General features: G+C 51.7%; 1 protein-coding gene across 4 annotated transcripts in view; it reads right to left on the bottom strand.

Moving 5' to 3' along the window:
- Positions 1 to 6,233: 6,233 nt before the first annotated feature.
- Positions 6,234 to 17,810, bottom strand: part of Eln (elastin) — a 35,813-nt gene continuing 24,236 nt past the window's right edge. For 3 of the 4 annotated variants that reach the window (XM_020164826.2, XM_020164805.2, XM_074075740.1), the window contains 12 exons: positions 16,791 to 16,847; positions 15,570 to 15,656; positions 15,432 to 15,479; positions 14,485 to 14,643; positions 14,025 to 14,063; positions 12,371 to 12,460; positions 12,219 to 12,278; positions 11,926 to 12,018; positions 10,736 to 10,774; positions 10,185 to 10,229; positions 9,736 to 9,765; positions 6,234 to 7,478 (listed from right to left, as the gene is read on the bottom strand). In XM_020164826.2, coding sequence (XP_020020415.1) covers positions 7,435 to 7,478; positions 9,736 to 9,765; positions 10,185 to 10,229; positions 10,736 to 10,774; positions 11,926 to 12,018; positions 12,219 to 12,278; positions 12,371 to 12,460; positions 14,025 to 14,063; positions 14,485 to 14,643; positions 15,432 to 15,479; positions 15,570 to 15,656; positions 16,791 to 16,847 — 791 coding nt within the window. In that variant the 3' untranslated portion in view covers positions 6,234 to 7,434. The remainder of the gene's footprint in view (positions 7,479 to 9,735; positions 9,766 to 10,184; positions 10,230 to 10,735; positions 10,775 to 11,925; positions 12,019 to 12,218; positions 12,279 to 12,370; positions 12,461 to 14,024; positions 14,064 to 14,484; positions 14,644 to 15,431; positions 15,480 to 15,569; positions 15,657 to 16,790; positions 16,848 to 17,810) is intronic. The other variant, XM_020164834.2, reaches the window with a different exon arrangement.

The following is a 17,810-nucleotide window of genomic DNA, read 5'->3' as shown; positions in this document are numbered from 1 at the left end:
TTTGAACTCAGGGGCTACACCTTGAGCCACTCCACCAGCCCTTTTTGTGATGAGGTTTATTTTTCGAGACAGGGTCTTGCAAACATCTCTCCCAGGCTGGCTTTGAACTGCGATCCTCCTGCTCTCTGCCTCCTGAGTAGCTGGGATTACAGACGTGAGCCACCATGCCTGGCTTCCCAGAAACTTTTTATCTTGCAAATCTGAAGTTGACTCCTTAAACAACTCCCCAATCCCTGCTTCCCCATCTGATGGTAAACATCATTCTACTTCCTGTCTCTATGACTCTGATTACTGCAGAGACCTCATTTATTTTATTTATTTATTTTTTTAACAGAAAGCCTTTTATTTTTCTTTTTGGTGGGACTGGGGTTTGAACTCAGGGTTTCACACTCACAAAGCAGGCACTGTATGGCTTGAGCCACACCTCCACCCCAGAGACCTCATTTATGTGGAATCGTGCAGCATTTGGCTTTTTTTATGTGACTGGTTTACCTCATTTAGCGTAATGTTCTCAAGATTCATTTGACCCTTGGCATGTGACATTATTTCCTTCCTTTTTTAGGGCTGACTAATACTCCACCATGTATACATACATATATAATACTATGTAAGATACATAGAACAAGAACATGCCTCCAGTGATCCAGTTCCTCCAACCAGACCCCATTTCTACAGTCCCACCACCTCCCAATAAACTGTTCGGATTTTAAATCCATCAGTGGATTAAGCCATTGATCAAGTCAGAGTCCTCATGATCTGATTGTGTCTGTGCTCCCAGACACCCCCAGAAGTGTGCTTTACAAGTCTCTTAGCTGTCTCTCAATCCAGTCAAGTTGATGGTCAAGATTGACCAGCACAAGAAGCTTTGGGGGTTTCACAATGGGCTTTTATGAGGTGGAGGCAAAGTGTTTTCATCACGAGAGAGTTGAGTCTTGTCGAATTCTTTTTCAGTTGAGATAATGTGTGGTTTTGTCTTTCTGTCAGTGTGGCATATTTCAGTGATTGATTTTCCTGTGTTGAACCATCCTTGTCTTTCAGGGATAAATTCCACTTAACTTATGATGAATAATCTTTTTAATATGCTATCAAATCTGGCATGCTAGTTTTTGGTTTTTGTTTTTTTTTTACACTACTGGGGTTTGAACTCAGGGCCCTCTACCACTTGAGCCACACCTCCAGTCCATTTTGCTCTGGGTATCTTGGAGATGGGGTCTTGCTTTTTGCCCAGGCTGGCCTGGATGGTGATCCTCATATTTTAAGCTTCCTGCTGTAGCTGGATGAAAGGCGCACACTGCTACACCAGCTTTTTTCCACTGAGATGGGGTCTTGCAAACATTTTTGCATGGGCTGTCCTCAAACCACAATCCTCCGGATCTCAGCCTCTCATGTAGTTTGGGATGACAGGTGTGAGCCACCTTGCTCAGCTGTTGGTTGATATGGAACTTTTCACTTGGGCTGGCTTCAAACCTCAATCCTCCTAATTTCAACCTCCCAAGTAACTAGAATTACAGGGGTGAGCCACCAGCACTTGGCTCTGGCTTTTTTTTATTTTAAATTTTTATTAGGCTATATGTGTTATACAGGGGGCATTCGTAGTGACAATTCCAATTAGATTTATATCATACACTAGTTACATCATCCCCATTGTCTCTCCCCCTTAACTCCTTCCCCACTCCACTTAAAGCAATTGCAAAGGGTAATTTAGTTCTGTTTCATATAAGTATATGAAGTCCATCTGCCATATACCGTCACCTTATCTCCTTCCTTCACCCTCCCTTTGGCTCTGGCTTGCTGCTGGTTTGTTAATGATTTTGTGTGTGTGTGTATATGTGACTGGGATTCGAACTCGGGGCCTCACAGTTACTAAGCAGGCACTCTACCAGCCCTTTTTGGTGTTGGATATATTTGAGATAGGGTTTCTCAAACCTTGATCCTCCTGATTTCTGTCTCCTGAGTAGCTAAGATTACAGGTGTGCACACCAGTGCCTGGCTTGTGGGGATTTTTGCATCAGTGTTCACCAAGGATTTTGGTCTGCAGTTCTTTTCTTGGGCTTTTGTCTGGTTTTGATACTAAGGTGATGCTGACCTCTGAGAAGGAGGCTGGGAGCATTTCTTCTTTATTTCTAGGAGACTGTCAGAAGGATTGGTGTTAGTTCAAGTGTTTGGCAGAATTCTACAGAGAAGCCATCTGGTCCTGGGTTTTTCTTGGTTGGGATTTTTTATTACTGATTCAACTCATTACTCATTATTGATCTGTTCAGAGTATCTATTTCTTCATGATTCAGTCTTGGTAGGTTGGATGTTTGTAGAAATTTACTTATTTTATCTAGATTTTCCAATTTGTTGACATACAGTTCTTCTAGCTCCTTCTTCTTCCTCCTCTTCCTTCCTCCTTCCTGCGTCCTCCTCCTCCTCGTCTTCTCCTGCTGTCTTTCCTTCTTCTCCTACTCCTTTTGAGGGGTTCACTCCATATCCTAGGCTACACAGTGGCCTCAAACTGTGTCGTCTTATATACCCTAGGTAGCCTGGACTGGCTTTGAACTTGTCATCCTCCTTCCTCCATCTCCTGAGTGCTAGTATTACAGGTGTGTGTCACCATGTCCAGTTCTCTTTCAGCTTCTAACACTTTTTCTGGTGGTACTGGGGCTTGAACTTAGGGCTTTGCACTTGCTAGGTAGGTGCTATATCACTGGAGCCCCTCCCCCAGCCCCAGCTTCTTATAAAGACACTGGTGATAGCATTTAGGGCGCACAGAATAATCTCCGTATATCAAGATGCTTAGCTTAATCACATATGGTAACTCTTTTGGGCTGAATTGTGACTCCCCAAAATTATTGAATATTGAAGTCCTTACCCAGCATCTCAGACTGTGATTATGTCTGGAGATGAGGCCTTTGAGGTACTTAGGTCAAGATGACGTCGTTAGGCTGAGCTCCGGGGGCATGGTTCATGTGGTAGAGTACCTTTCTGGCAAACACAAGGCCCTGGGTTCAAATGCCAGTATCGCCAAAAATGATAAATAAAATAACAAAACAAAGGACTGGGGTTGTGGCTTAAGTCCTGGGTTCTGGGTACCAAAAAGAAGAAAAAAAAGAAAAAAGAGATTAGGACACAGACAGAGGGGAAGCCAGGTGAAGACACAGGGCAACGCCATTACCAAACAGAGAGCTGTTAAAAAGATCAAACCTAAGCTGGGTGCCGTGGCTCACGCCTGTAATCCCAGCTACTCAGGAGGCAGAGATCAGAAAGATCATAATTCGAAGCCAGCCCTGGGCAAATAGTTCATGAGACCCTATCTTGGAAAAACCCTTTCACAAAAGGGCTAGTGGAGTGGCTCAAGGTAAAGGCCCTGTGTTCAAGCCCCAGTACCACACACACACACACACACACAAGATTGAACCTCGCCAACACTTGATTTCGGATTTCCAGCCTCCAAACAAAACGTACAAAAGTGCGTTTCTGTTATTCCTTGTTATGGCCGTTGTACCACTCTAATCCAGTAACATTCGGAAGTTTTACGGAGAGGACCTGGATGTCTTTGGGGTCATTATCAGCCTAGCACATTCCCTTTCATCTTTTGACCTGAAGGTTCTATCAGTGATGACAGGAACTTCATCTATTTTGTTCTTAAAACAGCACCTATTCTTAGAGTTTACAGGGTGGTTCCAGGCATCAAACAATAAATGAAGTAAAATGGCAGCCAGGTGTGGTGGTGCATGCCTGTAATCCCAGCATGGGGGAGGAAGGAGGTTCTCAAGTTTGAGGTCAGCCTGGGCTACGTAGTGAGATCTAGTCTCAAAAAAAAAAAAAAAAAAAAAGGAGGACTGGCAGAGTAATTCAAGTGTTAAGAGTGCCTGCCTAGCAAGCATGAGACACTGAGCTCAAACCCATTGCCACCAACAAAACAAAACAAGGAGTGGACAGGTGTGTGTACATGCCTATAATCCCAGCTACTCAGGAGGTAGATGTAGGAGGATCTTGATCCAGGGCAAAAACTCAAAGACCTATTTCAAAAAACATTAAGAAAAGCAAAAGGGCTGGGGCTTGGCTCAAATGGTAGAATGCTTGTCTAGAAAGCAGGAGGCCCGAGTTCAAGCCCAAGTATTACGAAACAAAGCAAAACACAGAGAAAACTGGCCTTAGATGTGCAATCCCAGGGTCCCGGGAGAGGTGCAGGTGATGTCGTCTGTTTGCAGGTGGTATTTAAAGCCATGAGCTGGCTGCATGCTGGTGACTCACACCTGTAATCCCAGCTACTTGGGAGGCTGAGATTAGGAGGATCAGAGTTCAAGGCTACTCTAGGCAAATAATTCTCGAGACCCCCATCTCCAAAATAACCAGAGCAAAATGGACTGGAGGAGCAGCTAAAGCAGTAGAGCTCCTGCCTGAAGCACAAAGGCCTGAGTTCAAGCTCCAATACTGCAATAAATAAATCAATGAATAAAAATGAAATAAAGCCATGAGCGATGAGAGGCCAAGGTAGGGGTCACCATGGCTGAAGGCTGGGACTTGCTAACCTCCTCAGACCAGAGAACTGGAGATGATCCAGCAAAAGATATTGTTTGTTGGATGAAGAAATAAGTGAACTGGGTGCCAGTGGCTTACACCTGTAATTCTAGCTACTCAGGAGGCAGAGATCAGGAGGATTGTGATTTGAGGCCAGTCCAGGCAAACTGTATTTCAAAAATACCCTACACAAAGAAAAGGGTAGGGGCATGGCTCAAGTAGTGTAGTGCTTGCTTAGTGAGTGTGAGGCCCTGAGTTCAAACCCCAGTATCGTCGAAGGAATGAATGAATGAGTGGTTGGATCTCTTTAGTCACACTCCGGGGCAGGCTGGGTTGCCCTTGCTGTAAGCCCATCCACCATTTTTTTTTCTTTGCCATACTGGGGATTGAACCAGGGCCTTCAGCTTGCTAGGCAGGTGCACTACCACTTGAACCACTCCCCCACCCTTTTGTTTTCTTATTTTGCTTTTGAGATAGGGTCTTGCTACTTTTGACTGGGCTAACCTTGAACTTATGATCCTCCTACCTCTGCCTCCTGCATGTCTGGGATTACAAGTGTGAGCCACCATGCCCAGCACTCTTTTGCATTTTCATGAGTCACAACTCTGCCACCAGCTGATTCACCCTGTTTCCTCAGCTCTGTCCCTCTGTGCAGGCTCTCTGGCTGTCCTGCCCTCTGCCTGGAAGGGTTGCTCCTCCCCTTCTCTCTTCTCTGCCTGGTAAATTGCCCTCTGCCCTTTAAAATTCCACGGGTCCTATCGTCTAAGCATCGCTGACTTCTCTTTCCATCCCCTTCTCTGGTACTGCAAGGGTCTGTGCACAGGAACGCACAGCTCTTCCAGCCATCCACGGTCCTGCCACAGCTCCCGGCCACTGTTCCTGCCTAGAGGTGTGCACACCGACAACGGGCTCTGCCCACGGGAGGGCAGATGTGACATGCGGCCATGAGGTCCTGCAAGTGCACTTGGTGGTTTGGGGAGAGAATTCTAGAATCTGAAATACATAGTGTGGTTAGAGGGGTACGAGGGCTCCAGGTGGGCAAGTTGTAGGGCTTCAGGGATTTGGGGCTCTCAGAATAAGAGGATGTGCTCTGGGATGTGCTCTGGGAACAGGTCACTTAAGCGTGGGGTTAGTTCTCCCACTGTTGCTGAAGGTCTTTTTTCCTTCCTTCCTTCCTTCCTTCCTTCCTTCCTTCCTTCCTTCCTTTGTTCTTTCCACCATGATCCTCCTGATCTCTGCCTCCCAAGTAGTTAGGATTACAGGTGTGAGCCACCATGCCCGGCAAGGTGTTATTTCTTGTATTTTATACAAAAGCGAGAGGTGCCTTACACAGATCTTGCATGAGGGTGGGGGACTGTTTGTTTGTTTGGCAGTACTGGGATTTGAACTCAGGGCCTCATGCTTGCTAGGCAGGAGCTCTACCACTTGAGTCACTCCACCAACCCTTTTTTAGGATGGGTTTTTTTGAGATAGGGTCTTGAGAACTTTTGCCCAGGCTGGCTTTGATCAGTGATCCTCCTGCTCTCTGCCTCCTGAGTAGCTGGGATTACAGGTGTGAGCCTCCAGTGCCTGACTCAAGGGGTTTTCATAGTTAAACCTGACCTTGTAGAAGGAGCTGTGCCCCAGAAGGTGGGCACCTCCACAATATACTGGGGCAGTGGAAGAACCCCACATCAGTGGGTCAGGAGTTTAAGGCAGATAGAAGATCACAAAGAATCCTGAGACAATTTCCTTTGAAAGGTTTTCATTTATTAGTCTTTTCTGAAGCAGTTAATTCTGTTTTTCTTATTAAAAAACGTGTTTCATCCAAAGTAATACCAAAGTGATTAAAATGAATTTCTCCTGGGAATACAGCTCCCCAGATAAGAAAAAAATTTTGTTTTCAATTAACCACAAAAATAAAACCTCAAGAGCAACATCAACAATCAGACATAATCCCCAAATATCCAGGACAAAAAATAAAATATTTATTGTTCTATCACAGCCACACGGAGATGGGCGGGGCTGGGGGACATGCTTTGTAGTACAGTGGCTCGAGGGACAGATGGGGATACAGTACTGCGTGGGGGGGGAGCCCTACCCCAGCCCGCACGGCCCCCACACACTGGGCCAGTGTTGGGGGGGACGGGGGTGCATGATGAGGGTGGGGCAGGGCACAGGCTGCCATGATAAATGAACCAGGTTGATGGTGGATGTGCCCAGACAGCAAGTGGCACTGGGCAATCAACTGGGGGTAAGGATGGATGGACAGATGGACGGACAGGTGGATGGACAGATGGATGGATAGATTCCATAAGATCGAGGGATCTGTTCCCAATGAAGGGAGCAGGGGTCTTGTGACTCCAAGTGCCCAAATTTGGGAAACAGCCATTGTGGCACAGGAGAAGGGGGGCGGGGGAGTCCCAGGTGGATCCATGGAAAGAGGGAATGGTGGACCGAATCCAGCATTTGAGGCTTTGATGCTTGGGTACCAACTGGACGCAGCCAGGGGTGGGTGTCCTGGTGGGCAGGGGGAGGTGGGGACTGCCCAGAAAGTATCTGCACCATCTTTAGGGGTGCCTTAGGGAAGGGGGTCCCCAAGGCTGCCCTTCCCTCCTCCCTCCCCCCAGGAAGATGAAGCACCAGCGTGTAGCACCAATTTCCCCTGGAGATGGAGACTGTGCGGGGTGGGGGAGCTCTGGGGTTGGGGTGGGGGTGGGGCAGGGGGCCCGAGCCCATCCACCCTGGCCTCTGAAGTAGGGGGCTTCCTGGTTGGGGCACACGGCCACTGCTCTTGTGTCCTTGTCCTGTGCATCTTCAAGGCTGCTGGCCTGCCGTCCCCTCCCAGGTGGGGACTAGGGGTGGGGTGGGGGTCACAGAGGGCTTACATTCTCCGCCTAGCAGTAGCACCAACGTTGATGAGGTCGTGAGTGAGGGGTCCTGGGAAGCTCACTTTCTCTTTCGGCCACAGGACTTCCCCAAGCAGGCCCCACCTGGGTCAGGGGGAAGCCCACAGTAGTCAATTTCCCTGGTTGCTTTTTTTTCCCCTGTGGACTGAGGTTTGAACTCAGGGTCTATACCTTGAGCCACTCCACTAGCCCTTTTTTTGTGAAGGAGTTTTTTAAGCTAGAGTCTCTCCAACTACTTGCCCAGGGCTGGCTTTGAACCTTGATTCTCCTGATCTCTGCCTTCTGAGTATCTGGGATTATAGGTGTGAGCTACCAGCGCCCGGCTCCTGGGTTGCTTTTTGAACTCCTGCCTGCTCTGTCCTTTCCACCTCCATCAGGAGCTCAGGGAAGCCAAGAGAAGCCAGGCTACAGCCCAGGGAAAATCTGACCACTGTACAAAGTTGCACTGGACGCCAGGAATGGGAGCAGAGACTCAGACATCACCCATGAGATCTAGGCTTAGAATGAGGAAGGGGACAGGTCACATTCAGGTGGGGGAATGACCAGGTGAGATTCCCATGCTCTGAGTCTACTGCTTCTGGGCAGCGTTTTAGGGAAGAGCTCAGAGGGACTTCCATCAGGTGCCAGACTCATGTCTAGGTACCAGCCTGTAACAGGAAGGCAGCACTGCCACCGTTCCTGCACCTGCTGGAGCTAAACTTGGCTTGTTACCGCCACCTGGTGGCAGAGAGCAGAACGACCAGGGAGGGGAAAGGCAAAAACAGGGCAAGGCAATTTTCTCAGAAACTCATCCTGAGTGTTTGAGAAGCTTGTGACAGGATCACAAGATTAGCAGGGGCCCAAGGAGACCCTGGGAAGGGTCAGTCTGGTCTTGTCCCTGGCCCTTCCTACTTCTGGCCTTGTCTGCCTCGTCTGGGTAGTGCAAACCACAGGAGCAGAGCTGTGGCTTCTTGGGGCTCCCCAGGGGTATCCGGGGAACCTTGGGAGATGGTGATAAGAAACTGCCCTCTACGCTCCTCCAATGCTTGTCTGCACTTTTTTTTTTGGTGGAACTGGGATTTGAACTCAGGGCTTTGCACTTGCAAAGCAGGCTCTCTACTGCTTGAGCCACACCTCCAGTCCATTTTGCTCTGGTTATTTTGGAGATGGGATTTCAAGAACTATTTTCCTGGGCTGGCCTCAAATCATCATCCTCCTGATGTTAGGTTCCTAAATAGCTGGGATTATAGGCGTGAGCCACCACTCCCAGCTGTGTCTGCATCTTTAAGCAAGACTGTGAATTTCCCTGACTCCAGGGCTCTGCTCTGTCCCACCCATTCTCTTTCCATGTTCCTGCCAGGTCTACACTTTTCCTTCAGGATCCCCCTGTTGGCGGGGGGCAGCAGCTCTGGGACTGCTTGGCTCAGGGTGAGCCTGGAGGGGCCTGGGTCTGCTCCTAGCTCTAAATGGCTGCCTCGCAGGTAGAAGGGATTGGTGTGAGGTATCCAGTCATTCCTTCCTACAGCATCCCTCTCTTCTGCAAGTGTGACACCCCTGTCCTAATCCCAGGCTGGTAGACAGGGCCCCAGCTTCTTCCTGCGACCGTCACTCATCTTGGTAGCTCCGGGTACCCAGGGCCCCTCTATAGGACTTTGGGGTTTTTCCTGTAGTGGGAAGGTGGAATTGGGGAGGGGGTGGGCTAACTATGTTCTCCTCCCAGACCTAAGCCTATGTCCTTTTTTTTTTGGTGGGACTGGGATTTGAACTCGGGGCTTCACACTTGTAAAGCAGGGGCTCTACCACTTGAGCCATACCTCCAGTCCATTTTGCACTGGTTAATTTGGAGATGGGGTCTCAGGAACTTTTTGCCTGGGCTGGCCTTGAACTGCAATTCTTCTGATCTCAGCCTCCCAAGTAGCTAGGATTATAGGTACCTGGCTCCAGTGCCTTTTGATGGGCTGCCCCTGGAAGCCTGGACAGCTTGGTGGGCACCCCAGCCCATCTGTTAGAGCCTTGGGCTCTGCCTGGTCCACTGAAGGACTCTGGGCCTCCCCTCACAGTTTCTTCCCCCCTTTAGGGGATCTTGTCTATTTTAGACCAGAGGCCCCAGGGTGACCAGGTCCCTGTCTTGCTACAGGTGCCTACTCAGTCCCGGCTGGGAGTCCGAGGAATCTGTGACTTGGGTCCTTACATGTCTGGGCTGAATTTTCATCTTTGATTCCCCTGGGGGCTACCTCAAGGTCCCCTTCCCAAACCAGAGGCCATGGTCACCACTGGCCACACCCTCAATGGGACTCTCCATCCCACGGAAGTCCCCCCCTCCCTGTCCCCGCTATGAAATGCCTTTTTCTGGCTGACTCACCACCAAATCCCAGGCCTCCAACACCACCACCTACAAGGCAAGGAGAGGAGCTGTGAGTGTCCCTAAATCTGGGGCCTACCAAGTCTTTCTTTCCTGACAGTGAGGGCCCAGCTGAGGCTGGAGCAGGGCAGGCAGTGTGCCAAGGGCCACGGGAGCCCAAAGCCCAGAGCCCTGCTGTGCGTCAGCTTCCTGTGTGACCTTGGAGCAGTCCCCAGCTCACTCTAAGCAGTGTGCCTTGCAGAGTGGAGACCTCGGATCACACAAAATGTGTGATAGGAAAGCTGGCATTCTTCATCTGCGGAGGGGAGGGAGGGAGACCGAAGGACACCCTTGTATCAGCTTGGGGTCACATTTCATGGGGTCCACCCCTGGATACCCTTCCCAGCAGGAGGTAGAGCAGTCTTGGCAGAGCTCAGAACAAGGCCTGGGGGACAGGGACCTAGCTGTACCTGGGTAAATGGGGGACAATCCGAAGCCAGGTCTTGCTGCCACTCCTGGGGGAGAGATTTGTGGTTGGTGGCAGGTGGAGGTGGGTCCTGCTGTGGCCCTGTCACCCAGGCCTTCTGTCTGGGACACCCTCCTCCCTATCCCCACTTCAGTCACAAAGCTTTTTCAATCAAATTTTTCCCTGCCTGGCACCCTGGTGTGGTGCCCCATGGCCTCAGCTCTAAGCTGGGCTGGCCTTGTCCCCAACCCTGGGGCCTGCTCCTTTGCCTGGGATGTTTACTTCCCCAGACTTGAGTCCTCCTGTGGACATGGCTTCATTGCTAGACAGACAGGTGCCTCTAGAACTGGGCAGAGCTGACTGGAACTTAAATACTGGCCCTTCCTCCACCTGGGAATGGCCTGGCTCCGAGGACGCCTCCAAGGCCACCAGCACCTTGGAAGAGGGCAGATGGATGGGCTCAGGGACACCTTAGACCAAGAGCCTGGTGACAGGGATAGGGGTGCAAGCTGCCAGCAGGTTTGGGAGGGGACAGGGCATTGGGGGCACACTTACCGAATTTGGCCGCTTTAGCTGCTGCGGCTGGGGACACACCTGGAGGGAGGGGAAACCCGAGCGCTCAGGAATGCCACTTCTGTCCCTCCCTGAGGCCTTCTGCTAATTGCTAATCAATTCATCATTTACTCTCTGCCCCTGACTTGTCCATGCACATGCTGCCACCCTGCTGCATACAATAGCCTTTATTATGCTCCTACTGTGTGCTCAGTCTTGTAGAGCACACAGGAAGTTTTACAGGCCAGTTTAGATGGGAGGACCTGATGGCCACCAGACAGAGAGACAGAGAGAGAGAGAGAGAGAGAAGGAAGTGTCAACACAGGTCTGCCAGGATGGTGGAGACTTTGGGAAAGTAATTTTCTCTCCACTCTTTGATTTCTAAGTCTGGAAAATGGGTCTATCATTCAAAGGTTTTTTTTGGGGGGTGGTACCACGATTTGAACTCAGAGCCCCACACTTGCTAGACAGGCACTCTACCACTTGAGAGACACCTCCAGTCCCTTGACTATCTATCATTATTCCAAAGAACCCTCCCTTGCAGGGGTTGGGCAGGTTCTTTCTGTGCCAGAGTTTGAACTCAGGACCTTGTGTTTGCTAGGCAGCCCTCCTGAGCCATGCCCTCTCAGCCCCAGCCCTTTTTGCTTTAGCTGCTTTTTCTTTTTTTAATTAAAGGTCTCATGCTTTTTCCTGGGCTGTCCTCTGACTGTGATCCTTCTACCTCTGCCTCCTGAGTGCTGGGATTATAGGCATGCACCACCAAGCCTGGCTTAAGCCTCCAGTTAAGTGCTGCAGAATCCCAGAGGAGAGGGTAGGGCCCTCGCCACCCTGGGGGAGAGGCGGAGGTCTTGGGCAGACTGGGTTGGAGGGGACAGCTTGAAAAACGGGGTACAAGCTACCATATATAAAGGGCCTCGAAAAAGGTGGCATGTGTTCAATTAAGAAACCTTTGTAAGGAACAGTGGACAATCAGATCCAATCTGGCTTTAGATGGTATGGTCTACCATTTCTCCAGGTCTGCCCAGGATCCCCAGCTTGCTGGCCCCATGCTGACTCTGCCATGTCCTTCTTCCTCCCCTGCTGTCTCCTGCTGGGAAGGGCTGAACTGGTGTCTCGGGCAGGAAAGAAAGGGTCTGCTCTGTCTGTCTGTCTGTCACACACAAGCCACTCATGGATTCCACAGCAGCCCTCACCTCCAAGGCCCCCAGCGCCTGGGATGACTCCTCCAGCTCCCAGTCCTCCAACACCAAGTCCCCCAACTCCGAGTCCCCCAACTCCCCCAAGACCTGTGGAGAGAGCAGGACAGTCAACCCACTGATCAGGGGACTGTGACCAGACTGTCTGCAGAGGGGACGAGGTGCCATCCCAGGCCTGAGTGAGGCCAGGGCTTTGGATCCCTGACAGCACACAGGGGCCAGGAGGTGGGCTGGGCCCCAGGAGCCTGGGGGACAGGTCAGGGGCTCCCTCAAACCCAGTCTGTGCTCACCGTACTGGGCGGCTTTGGCCGCTGCTTTGGCGGCGGCAGCCTGGGCAGCGGGTCCGACTCCTGGGGACGCAGACAGAAGGACTCAGGGAGGGACCATCTGGAGGGGTCTCAGACTCATTCCCCACCCAGCTCAGCCTGGGGTGACAACTCACCTGCTATACCGCCTGGAACACCTGCTCCACCGAGAGCGCCTGGGACTCCAAGACCCCTAATGCCTCCAAGGGCCCCGGCTCCTGCTGCACCTGTGGGCAATGGCACCTCCATGTTTTCTTATTTATTAATTTATTTATTTAGAGGAAGGGCCTCACTGTGTAGTCCAGGCTGACCTGATTCCCTCTTCCCTGGGCTTGTGCCAGGAGCCACAGATGGATGGATAACAGTGGTGGCCATGAGCTACTGAGTGTTGGTCCCTCATCTTAGTTCCTGACAGCCCTAGGGTCGAATCCCATGCAAGCCTTGCTTTCTCCACCTGTCATAACTGTGGTCTCTCTGAGTGCCACATCCCCACCTCTTTGTAGGGTATGATGACACCCATTCCTTTGACTTTTATTATTTTTTTTGGTGGGACTGGGGTTTGGACTCAGGGCTTTGAGCTTGCAAAACAGGGGCTCTACCACTTGAGCCACTCCTCCAGTCCATTTTTCTCTGGCTATTTTGGAGATGGAGTCTTGAGAACTATTTGCCCAGGCTGGCCTCTAACTGTGATCCTCCCAATCTCAGCCTCACAAGTAGCTGGGATTACAGGTGTGAGCCATGGCACCCGGCTCTCCTTTGCCTTATTATGGGTATTCAAACTCCAAGTTTCAGCCTGACTGTTATGCATTATAACAAAAGATGGGGACCACCATCACCCCGTTTTTCAGACGAGAAAGGGGAGGCAGAGCGGATGAAGCCATGTGTTTGAGGGTGCACGGGTGGGAGGTAGTCCAGTAGCCCAATCCTGGTTGTGGACTCCCGAGCAGCCAGCAAGGAACCCAGGAGGAGGCGAGGGTGACCAGGGGCCACGGTGGAGGCAATGGAGGGGGAGGTGACTGAGGAAGCTGGGATTTTCCGAGGTAGAAATTGGCCCCAAGTGGACAGACTGAGGCCAATTGGCACAGCCCTGGCTGAGGCCCCCTGCCTGGCTCCCAAGAGACCAGGAATGCGGAGCCAGAGACAGCATGAGTCTGGCCAGCCTGGGCTGCCAGAGCGCCAAGTGGCAAGGCAGGCAGACCTGCCACGTCCTCCAGGCTGGCCCGCTGGCCGTGTCCTGCTGGCAGGAAGGGAGGGAGGGGCCTGGGGGCCCGGAGGAGGCTCGGCTCAGCCAGAGGTTTGGGAGGAGGCAGAGGCAGCCTAAAGCCCCAACCTACTGGGACCCATGCCATTACTGAGGACAGAGTTGTCCCCAGGGGACTTGGACATGTGACAGGTGTTTTTGGTTGTCATAGTGGTTGGAGGCACGTGGGTGTTTAGTGGGTGTTTAGTGGGTAGGTGCCAGGTCTGTTGCTGTCATTCATATGTCTCCGAAACTGCCTTTTCCTTCTTTCTTTTTGTCTCTCTCTCTCTCTCTCTCTCTCTCTCTCTCTCTCGATACTGAACACAGGGCCTCGCTACACCCCAATCTGTATTTGTTTTTGTGAAAAGGTCTCACTAACTTTGCCCAGGCTGGCCTCACACTTGTGATCCTCCTGCCTCTGCCTCCTCAGTAGCTGGAATTATAGGCAGGAGCCACCATGCCTGGCCTACAAATGGCCTTTTTCTGTCCTGACTGTCACAGCTCTGTGCTGTCAAGGGTGCCGGGGGACCAGGGTATGGGGCTGCACTCACCATATTTGGCTGCTTTCGCTGCGGCCAGGGTTCCAGGTGCTAGGGGAAAAGAAAAGGTGTCAGCTCTGTGCCTTGGGATCTGCTGCTTCCTCTAGGGAGCCCACCTTGACTTCCTCTTCCTACAAAGCTTCCTTACAGTCCTGGAGCTGCCCAGCTAGGCGTTCCCACGGCCAGATGCAGGGCTCCAGTATCTTTGTGCCAGTGCTAATCTGCTCTAGGGTATTTAAGGACTGAACTGTGTTTTTTCCTTCCATCCTCTTGTCCTGTCCCCTCCAGACCCAGTGTGGCCTCGCCTTCCCCCATCTGCTGCCTCAGTTGCCTGTGACAGCTGGGGAAAACCTAGTGGAGGGTGTAGCGTGCACCTCTGGGGGTGAGGACATCCTGGGGCAGAACACTAGGAAAAGGGGTCTCCTTCCTCTGAGCTCAGGGGCAGTTTTTACTCACCTAGGAAGCTCCTTACCTACTCCTGCCCCAAGCCCAGGAACACCGGCACCAGCTCCAAATCCAGGGACACCAGCACCAATCCCAAATCCAGGGACACCAGCACCAACCCCAAATCCAGGGACACCAGCACCAACCCCAAATCCAGGGACGCCAGCCCCAAGCCCAGCAGCAGCTCCTGCAGACAGGAAAGCAGTTGGTGGTGGCAGCTGTCTGGGGGAGATGCCCCTATGGAGGTGTCCTGCCCTGGAGCCCAGTCAGCAGTGGCCTCCTCCATGGCTTTGTCCCCATCAGCAGACTGGCCCCCTTCACTCACTCTCCATGCTGTGTTAGAACTGTCTTTTTTTTTTTTTCATGGCGGTGGTACTGGGTATTGAATTCAGGACCTCACACTTGCAAGGCAGGTGCTCCACCACTCGAGTCGCTCCCCAGTTTTTTTTTTTGTTTTTAGTTTGTTTTCCAGAGAGTCTCAAACTTTTGCCCTGGTTGGCCTTGGGCTTTGATTCTCCTACCTCCACCTCCTGTGTAGCTGGGATTATAGACATATGCACCACGCCTTGTGTTAGAATGGTCTTCCTAAGATCCCTCCATTCACCACTAAGGCTGTCTTGTCCCAGGATGGGCCTCAGGGCTGCCCACTGTGGACCCTACTCCCTCTCCTGGCTCACTTCCTGTTCTTTCTTTGTGTGAACTTATTTAATTCTAACACCTGTCTGTATACGATAAATGCCATCAACACCCACACTTGATGCAGGAGTACAGGGAACCCCAGAGTTCACTCAGCTATAGCTCGGGAGTCAGGACTTGAACCCAGGTCTCCCTCCTGCAGAATCTGTGCTTCTGAGCCCTGGCCTGCTGTAGGGTGGGTCTAAGAGGCTGTGTTTCCTGGGGCCCAGCTCTAGCTGGCCAGTCAGGCCAGCCATGAGCTCTGTGGTGACAGGGGAGAGAGGCCGTTGGGACACTCACGGTACTGAGCTTTGGCGGCTAATTTAGCTGCAGCTGGAGTCCCTGCTCCTGAAGGGAGAGAAAGGGTTCAGGAATGGAAGCTTAGGGAGGCTTCAGGGGACCCCCTTGCCTGTCCCCAGGTCCACTCAGGCTACTCACCTGTGACATCACCAGGGCCAATGCCGGTGCCAGGAACTACACCAGGGCCAATACCGCCAGGAACACCACCGATGCCAGGGCCCACTCCTGTGAGAGTAGGAACAGCAGAACTTCATCCAAGACCCAAACTCATTGTTCTGAAGCAAAGGCAGGGCTGCTGGGCTGGGAGTCAGGAGCTGCAGGTCTCATTCCAGCCCTGGCCTGGTCGCTTGCTGGATGACCCTGACCCTTGACGGAGCCCCGCTTCCTCTTCCTGACATGAAGCTTGTGCAAATTCAGGGTTTTTTTTTTTTTTTGCAGTATGGAATTTGAAATCAGGGCCTACACCTTGAGCCACTCCACCAGCCTTTTTTTGTCCTGACATCTTTCAAGATAGGGTCTCTTGAACTATTTGCCTGGGGCTGGCTTCAAACCGTGTTCCTCCTGATCTCTGCCTCCTGAGTAGCTGGGATTACAGGCGTGAGCTACTACTGGAGCCTGGCCAGAGCTTCATATTTGTTAGGCAAAAGCTCTACCACTTGAGTTATGCTCCCAGTTCTTTTTTTGTATTTTGTTTTTAAGATAGAGTCTCACACTAACTAACTTTGCTTGGGCAAGCCTCAAACCCCTGATCCTCCTGCCTCTGCTTCCTGAATAGCTGGGATTACAGATGTGTACTACTATGCCCGGCCAAGGGTATTTGAACTTGAAGTTAAGGAGTTTTTTTTTTTTTGGTGGGGGGTACTAATCAGCCCTGAAGATTTTGGTCTGAACCTTGTTACCTGTCAGGTTCCAGAGGCCAAGGCTTACAGACCCCCCCAGCCCATGGTCTGAAGTACAGCTGGGCTCCAAAGAGGCCATGCTCAGGAAAGTGTGTGTACCTGGAACTGTTGGGGTGGCCCTCAGATGTACCAAGAGATGGGGGAACTTTGTCAGGGAGCAATCAGGATTGTGGTAACTCAAGGGAGTAAGGCAGGACCCCAGCACGAGGTCTAGAAGGAGGGCTAGATCCAGCTGCACTGGAGGTCCAGGGGCTCAGGGAAGGCGATGGGGAGCCTGGTGATCCTGGGGGGTCACCAGGGCCTCATCTCACGCTGCTTCCCCAACCAGAAACACTACCTGTACCCCCCAAATGGGACCATAGGGGACAAAAGCTACAACAGAATGTGACAGACCCCTGAACAGGGGACAGGAGAGAGCAACACTCTAGGAAAAGGGTGGGATACAGGTGGGGCCACTTACCAAACTGGGCAGCCTTGGCGGCTGCTTTGGCAGCTGCAGCTGCTGGGGTCCCCACTCCTGGATGGGGGAAGAGAGAGGGTACGGGGTGGTCCCTACTGTCACCCATCCCTCCCGGAATTTCCCCCATCCTCCCCACATAAGTCCCCTTCAGTGCATCTGGGCCTGGCTCTCTGGACACCCCCAGCCCATGGGCTCCTATCCTTGTCCCTCTGTCTTCAGTGCAGACCTGAAAAGCAGGCGTGAGTCTATGGGCTCTAGCCCTGGGCTGAAAGGGAGCTTGCAGTGCTGTGCTCCTCCCCCCTTCCAAACCAGGCCCTGAAAGATGTGTGAACCTTTCTGCTTGTGATGTTAAAAAAAAAAAAATCCTGATAGTACCTTCGTCCAAAACTATCGCAGGAAATGACCTTCCTGTTTCCCTCTTCCTCTCCCTCATCCTTCTCTCTTGACAGGGACTTGCAATGTAGCCCAGGCTGGCCTGGGACTCACAGTCCTCCTGCCTCTGCTTCCCAAGTGGCTGGGATTACAGGTATGCACCACCACACCTTTCTTTCCTCCTTCCACCAGTGCCTCCTTCCATCCTTCCTTTCATTTCTCTTTCTGCCTCTCTCTCTCTCTCTCTCTCTCTCTCTGTCTCTCTCTCTCTCTCTCTCTCTCATGTTGGGATGGAACCCAGGGTCTCACACTTGCTAGGCAAGCCCTCTACCACTTAGCCACTCCTCCGACTCCTGCTCATGTCTCAAGGAAATTCAGAAGGGGAATTTTCTCCGAGAAAGAAGAAAGAATGCAGAAGACAAATATTCTGGTAGGGGGAAAAAACCCAACCAAATCCCAAAACCAAAAACCAAAACAGGGTGTCACTGAATGTCATGGTCTCTTAATCTTTTCTCTTTGGCCTCTGACTGTGGAGGAGAAAGAACCCAAGAGGATGCAAGGGTGCTGGGTCCTCCACTTGTAAGGAACCAGAGAGGCTCAGGGCATGGGACCACCTGGTCCCAGGCAGTGCTGGGCTGTGCCGGTGAG

Source organism: Castor canadensis, chromosome 6, assembly GCF_047511655.1.
Source record: "Castor canadensis chromosome 6, mCasCan1.hap1v2, whole genome shotgun sequence".
In the NCBI taxonomy this organism is placed as follows: domain Eukaryota; kingdom Metazoa; phylum Chordata; class Mammalia; order Rodentia; family Castoridae; genus Castor; species Castor canadensis.
The sequence above is the reverse complement of the archived record's forward strand: the minus strand, read 5'-3'. Positions and strand labels throughout refer to the sequence as shown.